The sequence below is a fragment of the Pleurodeles waltl genome, chromosome 4_1, assembly GCF_031143425.1.
Source record: "Pleurodeles waltl isolate 20211129_DDA chromosome 4_1, aPleWal1.hap1.20221129, whole genome shotgun sequence".
Lineage (NCBI taxonomy): Eukaryota > Metazoa > Chordata > Amphibia > Caudata > Salamandridae > Pleurodeles > Pleurodeles waltl.
Window position 1 is genome coordinate 716,634,827 of NC_090442.1, and position 17,378 is coordinate 716,652,204.

The 17,378-nt window shown below is 41.3% G+C and overlaps 1 protein-coding gene across 2 annotated transcripts in view; it reads left to right on the forward strand.

The window, feature by feature from the left end:
* Window positions 1–17,378, forward strand: part of MKLN1 (muskelin 1) — a 568,922-nt gene that overhangs the window by 69,000 nt on the left and 482,544 nt on the right. For both annotated transcript variants that reach the window (XM_069229308.1, XM_069229309.1), the window contains exon 2: window positions 12,405–12,474. In XM_069229308.1, coding sequence (XP_069085409.1) covers window positions 12,405–12,474 — 70 coding nt within the window. The remainder of the gene's footprint in view (window positions 1–12,404; window positions 12,475–17,378) is intronic.

A 17,378-nucleotide genomic window follows, 5' to 3' on the forward strand; every position in this document is an offset into this window, starting at 1 on the left:
CATGTCATAATGGCTAAAGGGACAACTCAACTGGAACCCACTGATTATATTGCACACATATGCCCTAATCAAAATGTAGGCTGGTTTCCTAGACCACTTATATAACAGCCACACCACATGTACCTGACCTAATTGAGGAACTGCAATAATGGGTTGCATATCAACTTCCATTCCATTGATACCTTACTGTGATATTAGCAAACAAGTTACTCTACCAGGGTTTAATGAATATTCGGAGACTGCCATATGCGGCAACAAGGGGATACTCACATTTCTCTACACATGACTGACTCGCACACAGATGCAGAAAAATCTGGTAGCCTCCTTGCCAGATTAATTATATTATATATAATGGTAATTTATTAATATGTTAGAAAAGAGAGACTGAGAAGTGGTACACACCCAGACAGATATTAACAAGATTATTGCAACGTGTTACCAAACATGGCATTGATCCTTAGCAGTCCAGATACTATATCACCTGATACCAACATAGAAGAAGTAAGCTTAAGACATTGACACAGGATCAAATTAAATACCAAGACAGACCCTTCTCATTGACTGTAACAAAGCTGATATTATCACTGTTGACTTCAGGCAAGACCCTGAGCAGAGGTGGCCTACCTCTTTAATTTAGTGACATTTACCAGGGCTAGCTGGCACAGCAATTGCTCGATATATGAATGGCAGCCAAGACTGAGGGACAGTTACTTCCTACAACTAGAGAGGCCGTCTTTATGATTCTGTCACTGCAGGATCCGCTATCCATAAATGTGCTCCTCCCATTACTCCCTGTGAATGCTGAAGTTACACTGTAAAATTTCGAGTAGGCCAGAGCCATCCAACCGCTATCATTATCACCGGATCTGAGGTGTCCATATCAAAATGGGATCCTGCCTAGCAAAATTACTTCCCTTAACATTCTGTGTCTCTTCTATGTCTTTGGCATATCCCAGACTCCAGTGAAGGTGGTGGTTACCCCTCTTGACATGGAGAAAGCCTTTGACCGCGTTACTTTGGAGTATATCTTTTGTGTTCTAAGAAGGATGGGCATATGGAAGAAAATATTTAGCTTGGATCAAACGCTTATACTCGCAACCTACAGAGTGCATCAGAATGGGAGGGTCATAGCTGACCAGTTACAGGTGGGCAGGGGCGCTCGCCAGGACCATCTACTGTCTTTGTTGCTGTTAAACCTAGCAATGCAGCTATTCACAGGCCACCCAAGGCAACTCTGAGGAACCTGCAACATATGTGATAATCTCCTTATCATATGAGAAATGAATGCAGGACTGAATTTGATGGTAAAAGTTTCAGTTGACTTCAGTAAGATCAATTGGAGAACATTCATAGTGCTGCACCTCAGTGGCAACTCTGTATGCACCTTAGAACTCTCACAAACAGTAGACCTTGAGGAGTGAGCTGTATAGTTTCTCATTTTTAGGATTCGCATGCACAGTGCTTGCGAAATCTCATGTAATTTAAAAAAAAAAAAAAAAAAAATGTTAAAAAGGGCTTAGAAGTGGACCCTTACTTATCTATACTTACCATTGGCTGAGTCCCAAGTGGGCTCCTATGTCACTTTACTTAACATTGGATGGCTCCCACTAAGGGCCTTACGTAACTCGGCTGGTCCTCGCCTCCTCCTTACCTCCGTCATCCTGCCGTGGATTCTCAACCAAGTACTGCTTCCGGTGACTAGTGTCCACGCACCTACAAAGGTACTTTTTATTTTGAAGAGTAGCACTCCATCAGAAAGCATTGTTTTGGAGGTTGTCTCTAGGCCCCCATTTGTTGATGTTTGCCCTGTCGCCCCCAACCAGCGCTCACCTCCTGTAGGTTGTTTAACCTTTTGTACTCCTGAATTACAGTCTAAAAGGGTGATTTTGAAATATTTCTATTGGGATTTTACGAGCTATAATTCCTCTCCATTAGCTTTGCTTTTCCGACATTGGTATCTATGTGGGCTTTTATTCATGCCCATCTTACGCCCATCACTTTCACTTGTTCGTGAGCCTGCCTTTCAAAACTTCCTTGATGACATTGGTAAATGCTTTACGTTTGTCCTGCCTTGGGGTGGTTTTGTTAGCGCCTTGGGGACCGACCCTGTTACATAGATAATTGCACATTTGCCTATATGTTTGACTGCGAGCAAACTTCTTTTTCCTTTTGTGTATTTCCTTCGCGCTCACACTCACGGCGGCCATGGCGCTTTGAATTGACTTGCTTATGTCAAGTGTTTTACTTTACATTTTCAATTTATGTGGCAAGAAAAATCCAGTTAGGAATTTACAACGCTGATAGCTCTAACTCGAGCAAACGCAAGACCCTTTGCATTTCAGATGCTTGTGTTTTTAAAGCTTCGTCCCAAGGCTGCTGTGGGCTGGGCTGTACATAGTCTGGTATCTTATCTCAGCCTCACCACAGTATTTAAAAGACCATTAACTTGCCTTTGTGAACTGGTTATTCCTCTTTAGTAGCCGGTGTATCTTGCCCTGCACTGCCTGGGAGCTAGGGCTCTGCGGCAGTATACGGACTGACCCTCTCTCCCCCCAGTCTCCCCAAACAGAGATCCTATTACAGTCTATGTTTCGTATGAAAATGAAAGGCAGGCTTATTTTACTATGGTAGAGAATTAATGGCCAGAAACCTGTCTTTAAGTTTTTTCATTCTGCCCTGACACATCATCTTTATTTTTATAATAGCTCATTCTCTATAGCTGCACCTCACGGGGCAGGTTTTCTAACAATGTTTGCTGCTACCGGTAGGCCTGCGCTTCTCTTCCACACTTGTCTGTCACGACAAAACAAATGTATAAATTGGTCTTCTGACCATGAAATAGTGTGTCTTAATCTACACTGTAAATTGGCGCATTCGATTAAGACCTATTATAAAGTTTTGTGACTACCTGCAATCACGGGATCTAACACCTTAACTCAGACTTCCATCTTTATTTTTAATCAAATGAGTAAACAAGTTATTGTTATTAGTATACAAATGCAAAACATGTCTCAGTTTAAAACTATTTCCTTTGTAATTAGTTTTGTGGAGTGAGCGCTATTTGCAACAAACACAGCTTAATTGCCTCGTGGAGTGTACAAAAGTACAGCTTCTGTTTTCAGCAGCATTTGGGAAAAAGTTTAGAATGCTGAATTCTTACAAATACACTGTTTGTGTGCAAGTAGGTAAATTTTAATGAGTGCTCATCTAGTTTTATCCAGATTTGGAGGGGGAAGAGTGTCCATTAGAAATCTGCATTTTACCCACAGAATTGTATGTATATTTTATTTATATGTTTTATCGTAAGCTTGCTTTATTCGGACTGCCACAGATGTTTTGGCCAGTGGGCCCTGGTGCTCCTGATCGAAATGCACACCTCTGCCCGGCACAGTCTCCCAATGATCCCACAACAAGTGAGAATGCTGAATCAGTGGACGTGGGGTGCATCTGCAACAAATCATTTTCATGTGTGAAATACTGGGTGCTTGGCTGCCGCTTTTAACCCTCCAACTTCCTTCACAGTCGCGTTGAAGAGCACACGCGTTGCATGGTGGGACCCTGCTCCCGTTGTGAAGAAAGAGGACGTGTTTAGTCATGTTGATTGTTTTGGTGGCTATTTTGAGTTGGGACGCTTTCTTATAGGAAAAACTGCTATTGAGGTGCCTTCGTCATTCCGTTTTGGCGGCCATTTTGAGTAGGGACATCTTACAATAAAATAATGTTTTTCACATTTGTTATTACATTTTTCTGGAAATACTTGTAAGTATAAAGAATTTATTTGAAAATTGTATTGCCTCATTCAATATATAATTGAAGTACTCTTTGGCAGATTTTTACATTTCTGGCCAATATATGTATTCATTTTTGCTGTAGCTATTTTGCTATAGTCAGTACTAAATTGTCTTTATAGCCACATTACAAGGAGTAATTCAGCCACCACCATTTTTGCAAAAACATGGTAAACCTAATATCAAATGGAAAGAGTGGCTGCACATATTTGAAAATTACATTACTGCCATAGATGCAAGCGATTATTCTCCAGTCAGGAAGATGCACTGCTTTTCAATCATTTGAGTATAGCTTGGCAAAGAGTCTTTGATAACCTTCCCATCATACCAGTACCAACTATTGAGAACACACCTTGGGATGTATACTTAGAGGCAAAGGAGCGTATGTGTAAACAGTATTCTGAAGAGCCAAGCGTTCTTTTGAAAAGACATAATTTTTTCAAATGCAAACAATCTAGTGATGAGTCAATTGAGGAATAAAATGCCACACTGAGAGTGCTAGCGTCTAAATGTGAATTTGAAAATAATTTGGACATCTACATGAGAGATCAATTTGTTTTCAATTGCTATTCAAGAAAAATACAGGAAAGACTTTTGACTTGCAGAAATCCATCTTTGATGGAGACTACAGTGTAGCTGTCAACCACTCTTTTTCTGAAATGGCACCATTGCACGCAGCAATTACATCCATTACCGCTATAACACACACTTCATCTTCACATATCCTCTCATCTCTCTCAGCTAAAGGTAATCCAGACAAACAATTTACACAATAATTTCCCCCCCTTGAAGATACTTGATACTGAAATTGTACTCTTGGAGTTTGGACAACAATCTGATCAGACGTGCTCTGCCAAGACCATTACCACTCAACAAATAAACAAGTGGCTGATGATCAATGTGTAAGTAAAATGACATTCCCCAAACGTATATTTTTTAAACTTTTCTACTGCCCATTGTCCAAATACTGTGCCTATTCCCTTCAGACTAGCATCAACCGTAATAAAAGACTTTCCTTCTGGCTCAAATAGTTGTAGAGAAGGTGCTGATATAACTAATTGTTTAATTCCCTTGAAAGCTTGATTTACCTGGTCAGACCAAACAAATTTAAACACCTTTTTTGATGCGAGAACGTCAAGGTTGTACCGATAAACTATAACCTGGAACGAACCTTGCGTAATATTCACAAAGACCCAAGAAAGATTTAAGTTACTTCTTCTCAGTGGGTGATGGTGCGTCTACCATACCTTTTAATATTACAAGCTTTAGATTTAATTCCAGATCCGGAAATTCTACTTCTTTGGTCATGAAATTGCATTTATCTATTTAAGCTGTCATTCCATATTGTGCCAGTATACTCAAAACTCTTTCCAACATGGTGATAGTGAGTGTTGACAGCAGGTTCAACGATTTGAGTGTAAATTGATAGTTGTAATCAAGAGGAAAGTTCAGTTCGTCTTGAAGGGCTCACTCCCTGACTGGTATCTGTGAAGGTATTAAAGATCACTGCATTGTACACATGTGGAGGTCTTACTCATGCTTAGGACTGGGGCTCCAGGCTACCATGTATTTGGCATTTGCTGGTCAAGCTCACCTCCCTTGTCAGTGATATGCCTGACTGAACACATTCTGCAGTTGTGGGATAGCAGATGAATGGGGTCAAGATCCATTTCGGTGGCAGAAGAAGTATCCTAATGCTGATAAAGAACTGCACTAGCAAGAACACGTATTTAGAGCAAATGATGTGACTTACAGAGCAGTATCCTAATGCTGACACTAAGATAGAACAAATCATTTCTAGACCATTGAGGTGACTGGAATAACTGTATAGGCTAAGGAGTCAGTATTCAACCAGTTGCAGTTGCAAAGATATCATTAGCTTAGTACAAGTGGCACTTTATGGACTATGATTTTTCAGTGTTAAATACCACCTGTTCAGACATCCTGTCCTTTTGTTAGTAAACCTAGAGCTGATTATATTAATTGGCAAGTTAATCTTAAACCGATTTTAATCGGTCAGCCTTCCAAGAGGAACACCCGATGAGCCCCAAGTGGTCTTTGATTGAGATAGGTGATGATTTGTGTATTTCTTTGCTCAGTACCGGTAAAATGCATAAAACCTTGATATCACAAACACAGAAAAGATGGTGCATACATGTAGGTGACCTCACATTTTAATCAATTACTGTTAGTTGATTCTTTTTTCTCATGCACAAGTGAATCATACCCAAAAAATGGTATATTACTCAGGGGTGTGGAATTTAGTAAAATATCTACTTGTCCATGGGACAGGTTGCTTCTTAAAAGTACTTGTCCTGTAATAAAAGCTACTTGTCCTCAAATTATGGCAGCAGTCTCATTATGTAAAAGCTCTGATAATAGCCTCTCTGATTATGCTAGGGCTGCTATATTAGTAGGGCTTGAATACTTGCAATTTAAATCCATACTATAGCAATTCCATATTTTGCTACCTTTCTGCAGATCTACTTACTGGGGTGGCTGGAGGAAGCAGTAAGCAATAGTTCCAGGGCTGGAACGCATTTGAGTCTGCAAACCTACCAACCTGCATGTTTTAAGGATTTTCACCAGCTCTTCTCTAATCTTTGCCATAATGAGAGAGGTTGGAAATTTACTCCTGACCATGACAGAAGTAGACGTTTATCCAGAGTTGGGAAAAAAGTGGTTGGAGGAAATGTGAACTTGTAAACGCTCAATAGATTTTCACATCTACACATGCATATTTGCTTGCGCTAAAATACAGTTCACAAATAGTTTCTAGGAGTACGATTTCTTGGTCTACTTCTGTGAGTTCTTGTGAATTCATGAAAGCTACTAATTCAAAGACATACCAAGGGCACACTTTTGTGACTTTCTTTAAGAATTGGGTCCCTAATTAGGTCTGGCATTAACAAAGACATTTCATTTTTTTAAACTTCTATTTCTGTCTATCGATCGGCTGGCTTTACCGTGAGCGATCTCATTCTGCTCTTCCGCAAGGAGCATATTGACACACAAAGTAGTTTTGTTCAATGCCAGGAACTACTGTGGCAATTAGTAGCATAACTAAACTGGAGCCCCCCCTTGCAAAGAACATAGAGGATTGGTTGGCTTTGTTTATTTTCATGAATCCCATAATCTTGTTGAAAATGGTTACACTTATTTTCAATTAGGAATATGTTTTGGAAATACTAGCATACATCAACACATTATACTAAATGCCGCTTCAAAGAAATAGCACCTAAAAAAATCTGTAGCAAAAATGTTTTTTTTGTTCCTACTTGCATTTTTTTCTGAACATTTTATTTTGAAAGCAAAGAATCATCACTCTTGCTTACAAACTTCTGCATACATTTGCATCTAATCAGAAAGCATTCTGGGAGCATTATACCTAGCCTCATATTGTTAAACGTGTGCACACTTTTTTTTTTTTTTTTACTGCAACCACTGTCAGCAGTGCAGTGTTATCTAAAACGCTTATTTACAGTGCTCACCCTAATAATGAAAGCTTTTCATTAATGAATCATAAATACAAGTTTGAACAGCATTATCGTACAGGCACACATATTACCTCAACTTCAGACAGGTTCCCTTATCTGTAAACTGGCAGCAAAGTGTTTGTGCTGCAGGGGGTTGGCCCTACTTATCCCAAGGACAAAATAAACATGAAAACTTGTTGCCCTTGACCTCAAACAATAGGAATTCCACATCTCTGATTACACACTGTGTTCCAGAAATAAAGCTGGAAGAGAAATCAGTAGAGGCATAGCTGAAGGTATCAGGAACTTGCTTATCCAGATGCTCATGCCCAGTCAAATGGTGCATGGGTGTATGTTGTAAATTTCCTTCTTAGCAAGAGCTAACACATAAAAATAAAGGAGTGGAATATTTTATACCCAAAAGCACTGTGATGACAGGATGTCTGCAGGAACAATTATATCATGTCCAGGCATTCATTTTCATTTTTGAAGACGTGTATTAGACACTTTTAAGACTCGCCTAATAGGGAAAGCTGTGTTATTTATTAATAATGGGCACACCATGACGCACATCTTTATAATTCCCAGTTGTTCAGTTTTCAGTCCAACAATCCAGATGAGATAATGTAGATAACTCCTTATCACATTGAGAAAGTGAGATCCCCCTCTTATGCTACATACTGCATCACTAGCACACTTGTAATAGTGCTTAGCGAGGGCCTGTGTACAGTGCTTGGAGGGACAAGGGGTGTGCACATTTTCTTTTTCTGGGATTTTTATATTTTCATGGATACATGTAACTGCACAACCTTCATCTTGATTACCCACAGGTGCCAGACTAGACCCAGAAACTTTGGGTAGCCTTCCTTCGCTGGTACAGGCTGTGGCTCCATCACGGTACTGGAAGCAACACCCACATGACAACAGTAAAGCCATATTTCACCCACCCTGGCACACTAACGTCAGTTCCCTTTTTTCTGCATCCTTTGATGCAATTGTTGTGCTTCGCTCCTCATTTTTTATGGTCGAGCGCACAAGCGCTCTGTCCCTGTTGTAATCTCTCTTTGGGCTTTTACCCACACCCATGTCACCCCTGTCACTTTCACTGGTTAGTGGGCTTGCCTTTAAAAAATTGGTTGATTTCATTAGTTAAAGGCATGCATACGGCATGCTGTTTCTGGTGTTTAGCCCTCTTCGAGCGCACCGGCCAACTACTGAAAACATATGAGGCTCCATGTTTTCAGCCTGGTTTCTGCACTACTTTTTATTTTCAACACAGCACGATCGCGCTGGATTTTACATAGCACGATCGTAGCCGTTTTTTTTTGGAGGTTTTCAATTTATGTGGCAATAAAAAGTCCGGTTAGGAGTTTACAACGCTTATAGCTCTAACTCGAGCAAATGCGAGACACGTTGCATTGCAAACGCTTGTCTTCTCTTTGTGATATCCTTCACAAAAGCTCTGTGGGGACTACAATTGTCAAATGTCCATTTCAGGCCCCCGTGTGGTCTGTCTGTGGTGCATGCATCAGCAGCACAAATTGGTTGTATGAGCAGTGTGGCCTTGTACACCCTAAGGCTATTAAAGAATGCATCGCTAAACTTTTATGATGCGCCACATAGTCCTCCTCCGTGTCTTGTTCCTCACCTTCACCTAAGTTCCTCTAGAGAAAAGCCACAGAACACAAGAATAAAAAGAAGCATGGATCAATACCTTAACCTTGTTCAAAGTTGAGAGGTAAGTCCTGTCTGCCCCTCCTCCTCTGGAGATTCGTCCTCAGAGCCAAAATTAATAGGTATTACTCTGTATGAGGGACTTGTGCTGCCAGCTGCAGCCCAAGGCCTATTCTACCTGCCATCTCAGCTGATGAAGTTTATGGTGCTGATTCTGGCTTATCTGGAGTTTCTGGAGCTTTGGGCAATTCCAGCCTTTTTACTCCATGCATTAATGGTGCCCCACTTGACCCCAAGGGACTTTTGGCATCTGCTAGGGTTCCTGCTGATGCCAATACCAATGCCTCCTACAGAGCTGCCCATTCTGAAATTTGCAGATATCTTGGTGAGGTCTAAAAGAGAGGCCCAGAGAATAGTGGTAGTGGAGGAAAACAGATAGATGCATCCTCACGCTAGCATTACTGTCAAACCAATCCCAATGTTTTCGGTTCTGACCCATATCCTGTTGAAACGGACAACATTACTGAAGCAGCCAATTAGTTGCCACCCCTTTCATCTGATATAGCAGAGTACTTAGCCCTGCGGAATTCAAGTGGCTGGATACTTCTCCTGACATAGAAATGAAGTGTGATTCAGGGCTTGCCATCACAGAAGTGATCCCTTTTTATGTAGTTTTCAGGAAGGCAGCTGGTGGACCTAAAACGTTCTATATCCTCAGCTGAGCCACTTTTACACTTCTGTGAGGCGCTCATGGAGTTGATGAAATAGGCAGGGGAAAAGTTCATATTATTTCCTCCAGTAAACTGTCTAAAAACACAGAGATTTCGGCTGGCACCACATGACCCACCATACGTGTCCATGCATCCTTCCCCTGAAAGATTGGAGGTGCGTGGTCATCCTGTACAAAACAAAACCCTGGCTAATTCCTGGTAAGCCATCCTGACATGGAATCCAAGAAGTTGGAGGTAGTTGGGAGTTTTTATTCAGTAGGCGGCCTGGCCATCCATTTCGTCAATGCTACTTGCCTACTGAGAAGGTATTCCCATGATCTGTGGGACTTATCTGCAATTGTTGTCCTAAAGTCCTGAACGTGTCACACCATCTAAAAGAGAATTTTGCTGAGGTTGTCTGTGATGCCCAGGATGTATCTAGACACATCATTTGGGCTGTACTTGACACAGCAGATTCTGTGGCTATGGCCATTCTCAATGAGCAGGCATGCTTGGCTTGGATCAGTAGGCTTTCCAAATTATGATCAAGTGACATTGATAGATTTGCCACTCGATTTAGCTCGTCTTTCTGGGGAAATGTGTACACCACATTAGAAAGGTTCCAGACAGGGAGAGCAACATCCCTGTCTTTGGGCGCCAGTCATCTCCAAAAGATTAAATGCAGTTTTGAAAATTTTGTGGATTCTTGAAAATGCTATCAATAGCTCATGTTCTGAGGGCACTTGAAGTGGGTCACTGGATGGTGTGCCTGAACCTGCAGGACTTTTATTTCCACGTACCAAGTGTGCAGTCCCAAAGGAGGTACTTGAGTTTTGTTATAGGGTTTATTCCCTACCAGTTCACAATGTTCCCTTTTGGCCTTATATCTGCATCTTTATTCTTCACCTCGTGAAGGCAGTAGTAACACCACATCTGAGGTGGTTAGGGATCTCAATTTCCTGTGACTAGTCAACTGGCTGCTAAAGGTCAGTTCACCGAAGATGGTGTCAGACCACATGCAGTCAACAGCCTCCCTGCTGTTTGACTTGAGCTTTTCCGTCATTGTACCTTAGCCTCACCTAAAGTCCTCTCAGTGCCTCTTATTCATTTAGGCAGTACTGGATACAACATCCCTGAAGACGTTCCCTCCTTATCAAAGGATCCGGGATATTTGGGCTCTGAGCTCGCTTCCCAGTCCTAAAGGTACTCTACTTCTCCTAGCTTCTTGGCTGCATATGCACATATGGGCTTTCCAGCTTTCTAGCTCTGGGTAGATTTATCCAACTACATCATGATCTTCTACGACTCTGGGGCACACCTGGCCTTGCCATTGGTGAATGAGTACCTATCCTTCTACCCACCACCAGCCGTGACTACGGTGGTGACACATGCATCTCCCTTGGATGAGTAAGAATAAAAATGACCCAGCCCAAGTAATTTTGCCCTGGACTTTCCAAAAAGGGTATGGTATGAAAACCTTGTGCATCTCTCCATGTGTGCCCTGCTCTGTCTGGCTTTCAGGGCAGACCTCTTCTTCCAGACTGAGTGCAGGTGCTGCACTTTGACCTCTAGATCCTCTAACTTCATGCCTGGAGATTGAGTGGCAACATTGGAGCTCCTCTCAGTTCGGTACAGAGGTGGTTGATGTCATACCGTCAACAGAAGTTGGTATACTCAGTAGGGTGGAACAGATGCTTTGCCTAGTGTGCAGAGCAGAGTATGGATCCCTTGAAGGCAAGTCTGCTGGATGTACTATCGCTGGCCCATGAAGGCTATGCAGTGAGCACGGTCAAGGGATACATTGCTGTTCTGCTGGCTAAAAGACATTGACAAAGCAAGTAGCTCTCGCATAGGCAAGACCTAATGGATTGTCTATACTTGATTTGCATTGTTGAGGGCCCAGTAGCTTCCCCACCAGTAAAGTTTTACACAAGCCAGGAAAAAACAAAGCAAGCATTGACAAACCTAAAAGGCCGACAGCCAACACCAGACCTACTAGCTTTGCCAATGCTTGTTCTAGTAAAGGATTGTTTACAGGCCTGTTTTGTAGGTTTGTTTCTCTTGTTTTTTAAAAGTTTAGCATGAGAACCCTAGGCAACAGGCCAGTTGTAATATGCTCCGGAAATTGCTTTTTAATACTGCCTTTTTTTTAAATGTGAACATCTAGACATTCATTGAGTTTTGAAGCACTTAACACAGGCACTGTCATAGGGCTGACTTTTACTGTTCATAAGCAGTTGACCATTATCAAGTTTTTTTGGTCTCAACTTTAGTAGGTTTCTCACTTGTGTTGCCAGTGGCATCATTCTATGCAGTCAGTTCTCTGTTTATGGCTGTTGCGCACCAATATGTATTTGTCTGTCACAATATCCAGTACTCTTGCATTCTTCCTTAACGTTTGAATTAGAGGGAGCACTGAAGAGAGAATAATCTTATAACCTTTTATAAGAGCTAATTTCAGCCAGCTAAACACTGCTAACCTTTAAAAACCCGAAAGTGCAATGTTTAATAACCCCTTACTGGCATCGCTGGTAGATTAATAAATAATTAATGGACACATGCCTGATTATATAGCAGGCTATATCTTAAGCCATTTAACTATTGTCTCTTATATTGTTATGTGTATTGTGTCAAATTGCCAATAATAAATCTAAAAAATATGGTTAAAAGAAATTTCAGCTAAATCGCTTTGCTTTTGATAGAATGGAATATGCCAGTTTATCATTGTTTCATTTTCTTCTTCTATTTGTGATTAGGAATATTTTAGTGGACAAGCCCAATGACCAATCTTCAAGGTGGTCTTCGGAAAGCAATTACCCCCCTCAGGTATGTTATTTATTTTCTGTATATAAGCATGTATGTTTTATTTGTATAGCCCAAAAGAGAGGCAGAGTGCTTTACATGCAAAGATAATGTCAAGTAGTGTATGGATGCCTAGCTGAGTTCTGAGAGTAGAAGTAGATGGTTAATTTGTTGGGATGGCCTGATTTTCAATTTTTTATTTTTTTAAACTGTATGTCTTTGGGTCTTTCCTATGCTGGACAATGGTTGTTGAAACCCTGATTGTTATGTGGATTACATATCCAGTCCTGTGTGCGTAATTTTCTTTTTTGCACTACTTTACGGCCACTGTGATAGTGTCCTGGGTCCGAGTGCCTACCCAGAGATGGCAAGCTTGTCAAAGTTGTAGCCACTCACTGGCTGACATCATAACACATAACGCACTGCACACCGGGACAGGCAGCTGAACTAACTGTGACTTGTTCAGCAAGGATATGAGTGGGAACAGGTGCTGGGATGATATATATAATTGTATTAAGTAAGTTTGTGCTGTGCTGATACATAATTTTATTAAAGAAATGTGTAGCGGGTCGCAGCCAGTTGGAGCTGTGCATGCGCATGCTTACATCATTCTTGTGCATGCGTGTACAGTTAGGCGTGCACACCAACGACATCAGGCAGCAAGTCATGAGTGTACTTGAGAGCTGAGTGGATGAGTTTAGACTGACAAGAAGCTAAGTTGCAAGCCTGAACTATTTGCCACTGCTGCATTTACACGGTGATTTACAAATCTACATTTACACTGCTACATTTACAAAGCGACTCGGTCTATCTCAAGAGAACAAGAAGTGAAAATTAAAAACATTTTTAAAAAAGAGGCGGGCAGTGCGTTTAATGTTTGATCAAAATGAAGTTATATTGGGTAACATTAACCTAAACCGAAAAAAAATGTATCTCACTAGTCTTCATAAACTGAAAAAAGAACTTGAATAGCCTTCCATTCTCGTGTTTTGGACTTTTTCAACTTTTGCAGACGCTGGCAACACACTTGGTGGTTTGAAACTCAATGCATAACTCAAGATAACATATTAAAGTGAATTATGTTTGATACATTCCAGTCATGAAATCTGAAACTTTCAGGGAATGTTTGTTCTCCTTGTATATTTTTTTATTTTAACTTGCACATCACACATACAATAAAATGTAAAAAACGGATTTCATTGGGGGCATGGAAGAGACATGTTATTATTTTTTTTGTTATTATTTTTTCCCAATGGACATCCTACATTATTTTCTCTCTGTTTTAATTCTCAGTATTTGCATTTTTTTCTTGTATTACTATTTACAGCCATAATTCTATATTCCAACAAGGAGGGAGTGAGACGTGATACAGGGCTCACTCACCTTCCCGTACAGCTAACCATTCAGAACAACTGGAGGGAACCCCTACCAAGCTTGGCCTATCTCTCTTTACCCACCCAAAGTGATCACACTTTTAAAAGGTCATTCTCCTACTGGGATTGCAATTCGAATGCTTCATTATTGAGTCCTCATCCAGATTGCTAGTGTATCTGGATGGGCTCAACTTTGATAGCCAAGGGAGCTCTTTGGTTATTGGGTGGGATCCTAGATTTAAAATAGTCTGCGTTGTCCTGAGGGTTAATTTTATTTTTATTTTTTAAGGGCACCCTGGCTGAGTCAAAAACAGGTGAGAATGCACTAAGGAAATCAGTATCCTCTGTATGCCTCGGTCAGCATGCTTCAGTCATCACATCAATGCCTCGCCGGGCTTGTTCTTCAGGACCTCACAAGGATCCTGTTAGTATCCTATTTGTGTGCATTTATTTGTGAAACTTCCATCCACCATACTCGTATACGCCATACAAAACAACCTATTTGGTCTGTTTCCATTTCCTTAATAGCAGCCTATTTAGAGCTCCATGAGGATAAGGAGACAGGTGAACCTTTCATCGAAGGTCTGTTCCCGACCATTAACCTATTTGGTTCCTCCTTCCTTATTTGTGAGGCATTGGTGCGATGGCTGAAACATGTTCCCCTTTGGGGGGAGGGGTGGAGAGATAGGATAAGCATGGTAGGGATTCCTTCCTGCTGTTTTTGAATATTTACAGCCATAAGCCACATCCCTTTAGTGACCATTTGTGTTTGCAAGCCGATGTGGGAGATTTGAATCAAATTAAGAAGATTTCTCCAGATCAGGATGTGCACCTGCCCTGTTGTGTAGTTGTCTTTGTAAAAAAGTTCAGGCTCCCATCACATTGCTGACTATTTAATTGTGGATGTATGTACAACAATTTTGTGGTGTTCCTTTTCTCAGGCAATAGATGCAGGTTATTCAGGGAGTTCTGGCACCTCTCCTTCGATACATTCTCTTTTCATTTGCATGCAAGCGGACCACCTATTTTTGCAAAGTCCAAGATACGTTTGTAGATAGTGTAACAATCAAAATCATTCACGTTATTGTAATGTTGATTTAATGTTAACATTTACAGTTGGTAACATACATTTTGAGTCCAATACATGCAAAGCAAATTACAGAATCAGATGTTGTAAATGCACTAGCTTCGATGTGCTAATATAATTACTAACTCAGTTACCTACTAATGAACAATATAGAATAGAATCTGAGCTGAAGTACCTCCAAGAGTTGGGGTGTCCCCACTTTTGAAAGGCCAAGGATTGTGGCCAGTGGTGCTAATGTCTTCATTTATAGCAAGCATTTCACACAGCCTATAATATTCTCCTGCACAAGCTGTAAGATATTTGACTTTTTAGTGAGTATATGGCAAAATATGTGTTGCAAAAGTAAAGCTCCATTAATTTTTTTAAATAATACTCTTGGTTGACAACCCCTCCCCCCCCAACCTCCCTTGAAGTGGTCGGATGCACCCCTCTTATTTGCTCACCTCAGTATTGGGGGACTCGCATGACTATTTTCCAGGGCTCCTTTTGGTTCACAGTACAGCTCTGAACAAGTGCCTGGCTTCTCCCACCACCACTTTATTCTTTATGGCCAGTCGATAATCTGATCCCCTTGTCCACTGATTGTTCTTACTGTCTGAACAACTTCCACGTCTTGCAGGAAGCCTCTGTATTATCCTAGTCATTAAGGTGAGTATATCCAATGCAACCACTCTTTTGTCACTTTCATAGGCATTCTTGTAGGACCATGTCCGCAATATGCATACATACCTCAATGCCTCACTTGTGTGCCCCTTTTGTCCTGCTGCCAGGCAGCACCAGCGTTCCTACACAACTCCATCCATGTAGCCTGATTGACTCTGGGCCTAGAGAATGGAGGTTCTTGCTGTTATATTTGACCATGGGGTCTTATGAACCTTTGACCCCATCCGAGTGGGAGTGTCATCTGGCAAAAACAGATTGGAACCCAAGCTTTTGTCTATAGAGCGCTGTTAAGCTAGGGCCTAGTCTAGAGTTTGAGGCACCATCCTGATGCAAGAGTCTGACAGCTTGAGTAGCAGTTCAGAAGTTGCTTGCTGGGAGAAAGTGTCCCCTTTTTTGTTTTGTTTTTCAAATAGAGCATGTGCTCTGATGTGTTGTAATCCATCTGTGGGCTTTTAACCATGCCCACCGCACGCCCATCGCTGTCACACGTTCATGGGCTTGCCTTTCAAAATTTCTTTATCATCATTGGTAAATGCTTTACGTTTGTCCCTCCTTGGGGCAGTTTTGTTACCACCTTGGGTCATCGACCCTCTTACATGGATAATTGCACGTTTGCCAATAAGTTTGACTGCAATCAAACTTGTTTTTCCTTTTGTGTGTCTCCTTCGTGCTCTTGCTCATGGAGGCCGTGGTGCTTTGAATTGGCTTGCTTATGTCAACTGTTTTACTTTTTATTTTCAATTTATGTGGCAAGAAAAGTCCAGTTAGGAATTTACAATCTAATGGCTCTACCTCGAGCAAAAGCAAGACCTTTTGCATTGCAAATGCTTGTCTTATTGATGGTTTCCTTGAGGCTGAGGTCAGTGTCCAGAGTGACTGAGCATCGGGTGAAATTTCAAGTTCTGTTCTATACAGCTTCCTATCATGTCAGGTTTGGACTAGTTGTTGGTTGACATAGTTAGCAAACAATTATTCTGATTTGATTGTTTTAGGCTTCAGGTGGAAGCTGGTCATCCAGATCTGGATGAGGGGCTGGCAGTGTTTGAGGTTTTGGATGTCCAGAGAGACAAGACTTTCAAGTAGAATTGTATGTCATTGTGAGGGTGAATTTTGATTCTGTATCATTGAGTAATGCCCCCTGGGATCTCCATTCAGAGGTTGAAGATGACAGAGGACCTTATGGGATTCACAGAATCCCCTTAGTTGATAGGGATCATGTGAGGCCTGGAATTGCCCAGGTGAAAAAACAGGTATTGGTTGGATAGGGTGGAGGAGAACCAGTGAAGATGGTTGCCAGTTAATCACATTTCAGATTCTGGGTGTGGATGGCAGTCGGCTAAGCAATGCTGATGAAGGTAGCAGAGAGTTCTCACAGTATCAAAAGGTCATGTATTTGTGGTCTGAAAGACATCTGATTTGTAAGGTAGCTGTCTTTGAAACAGGATTGAAGGTCATGCAGATGGGTTGAGGTGATGTGATTTTGAAGTTGTGCTTAGCCTGCTTTTTTAATGATCTTGCAGATGAAGGGTAGGTGATTGATGGGTTGATAGCCTGCGAGGTAATCGGGCCTCACATATGCCTGTACTATATGTATGTAAATAATTACTAAGTTTGTCTCACCACCATGAGATTCACCTGGATCGCACAAGTTGATTCCCAAGTTAATGACACAGCCCTATACCTGATGTTTACCTCCCATTATTTATTAATTGGGAGAATCCCTCTGGAATGCCCTTATGTTTTTTCGATTTATTAGTGGAGTGACGCCGATCTTCATTGCCATGTTTCATCTAAGGTTGAAAATA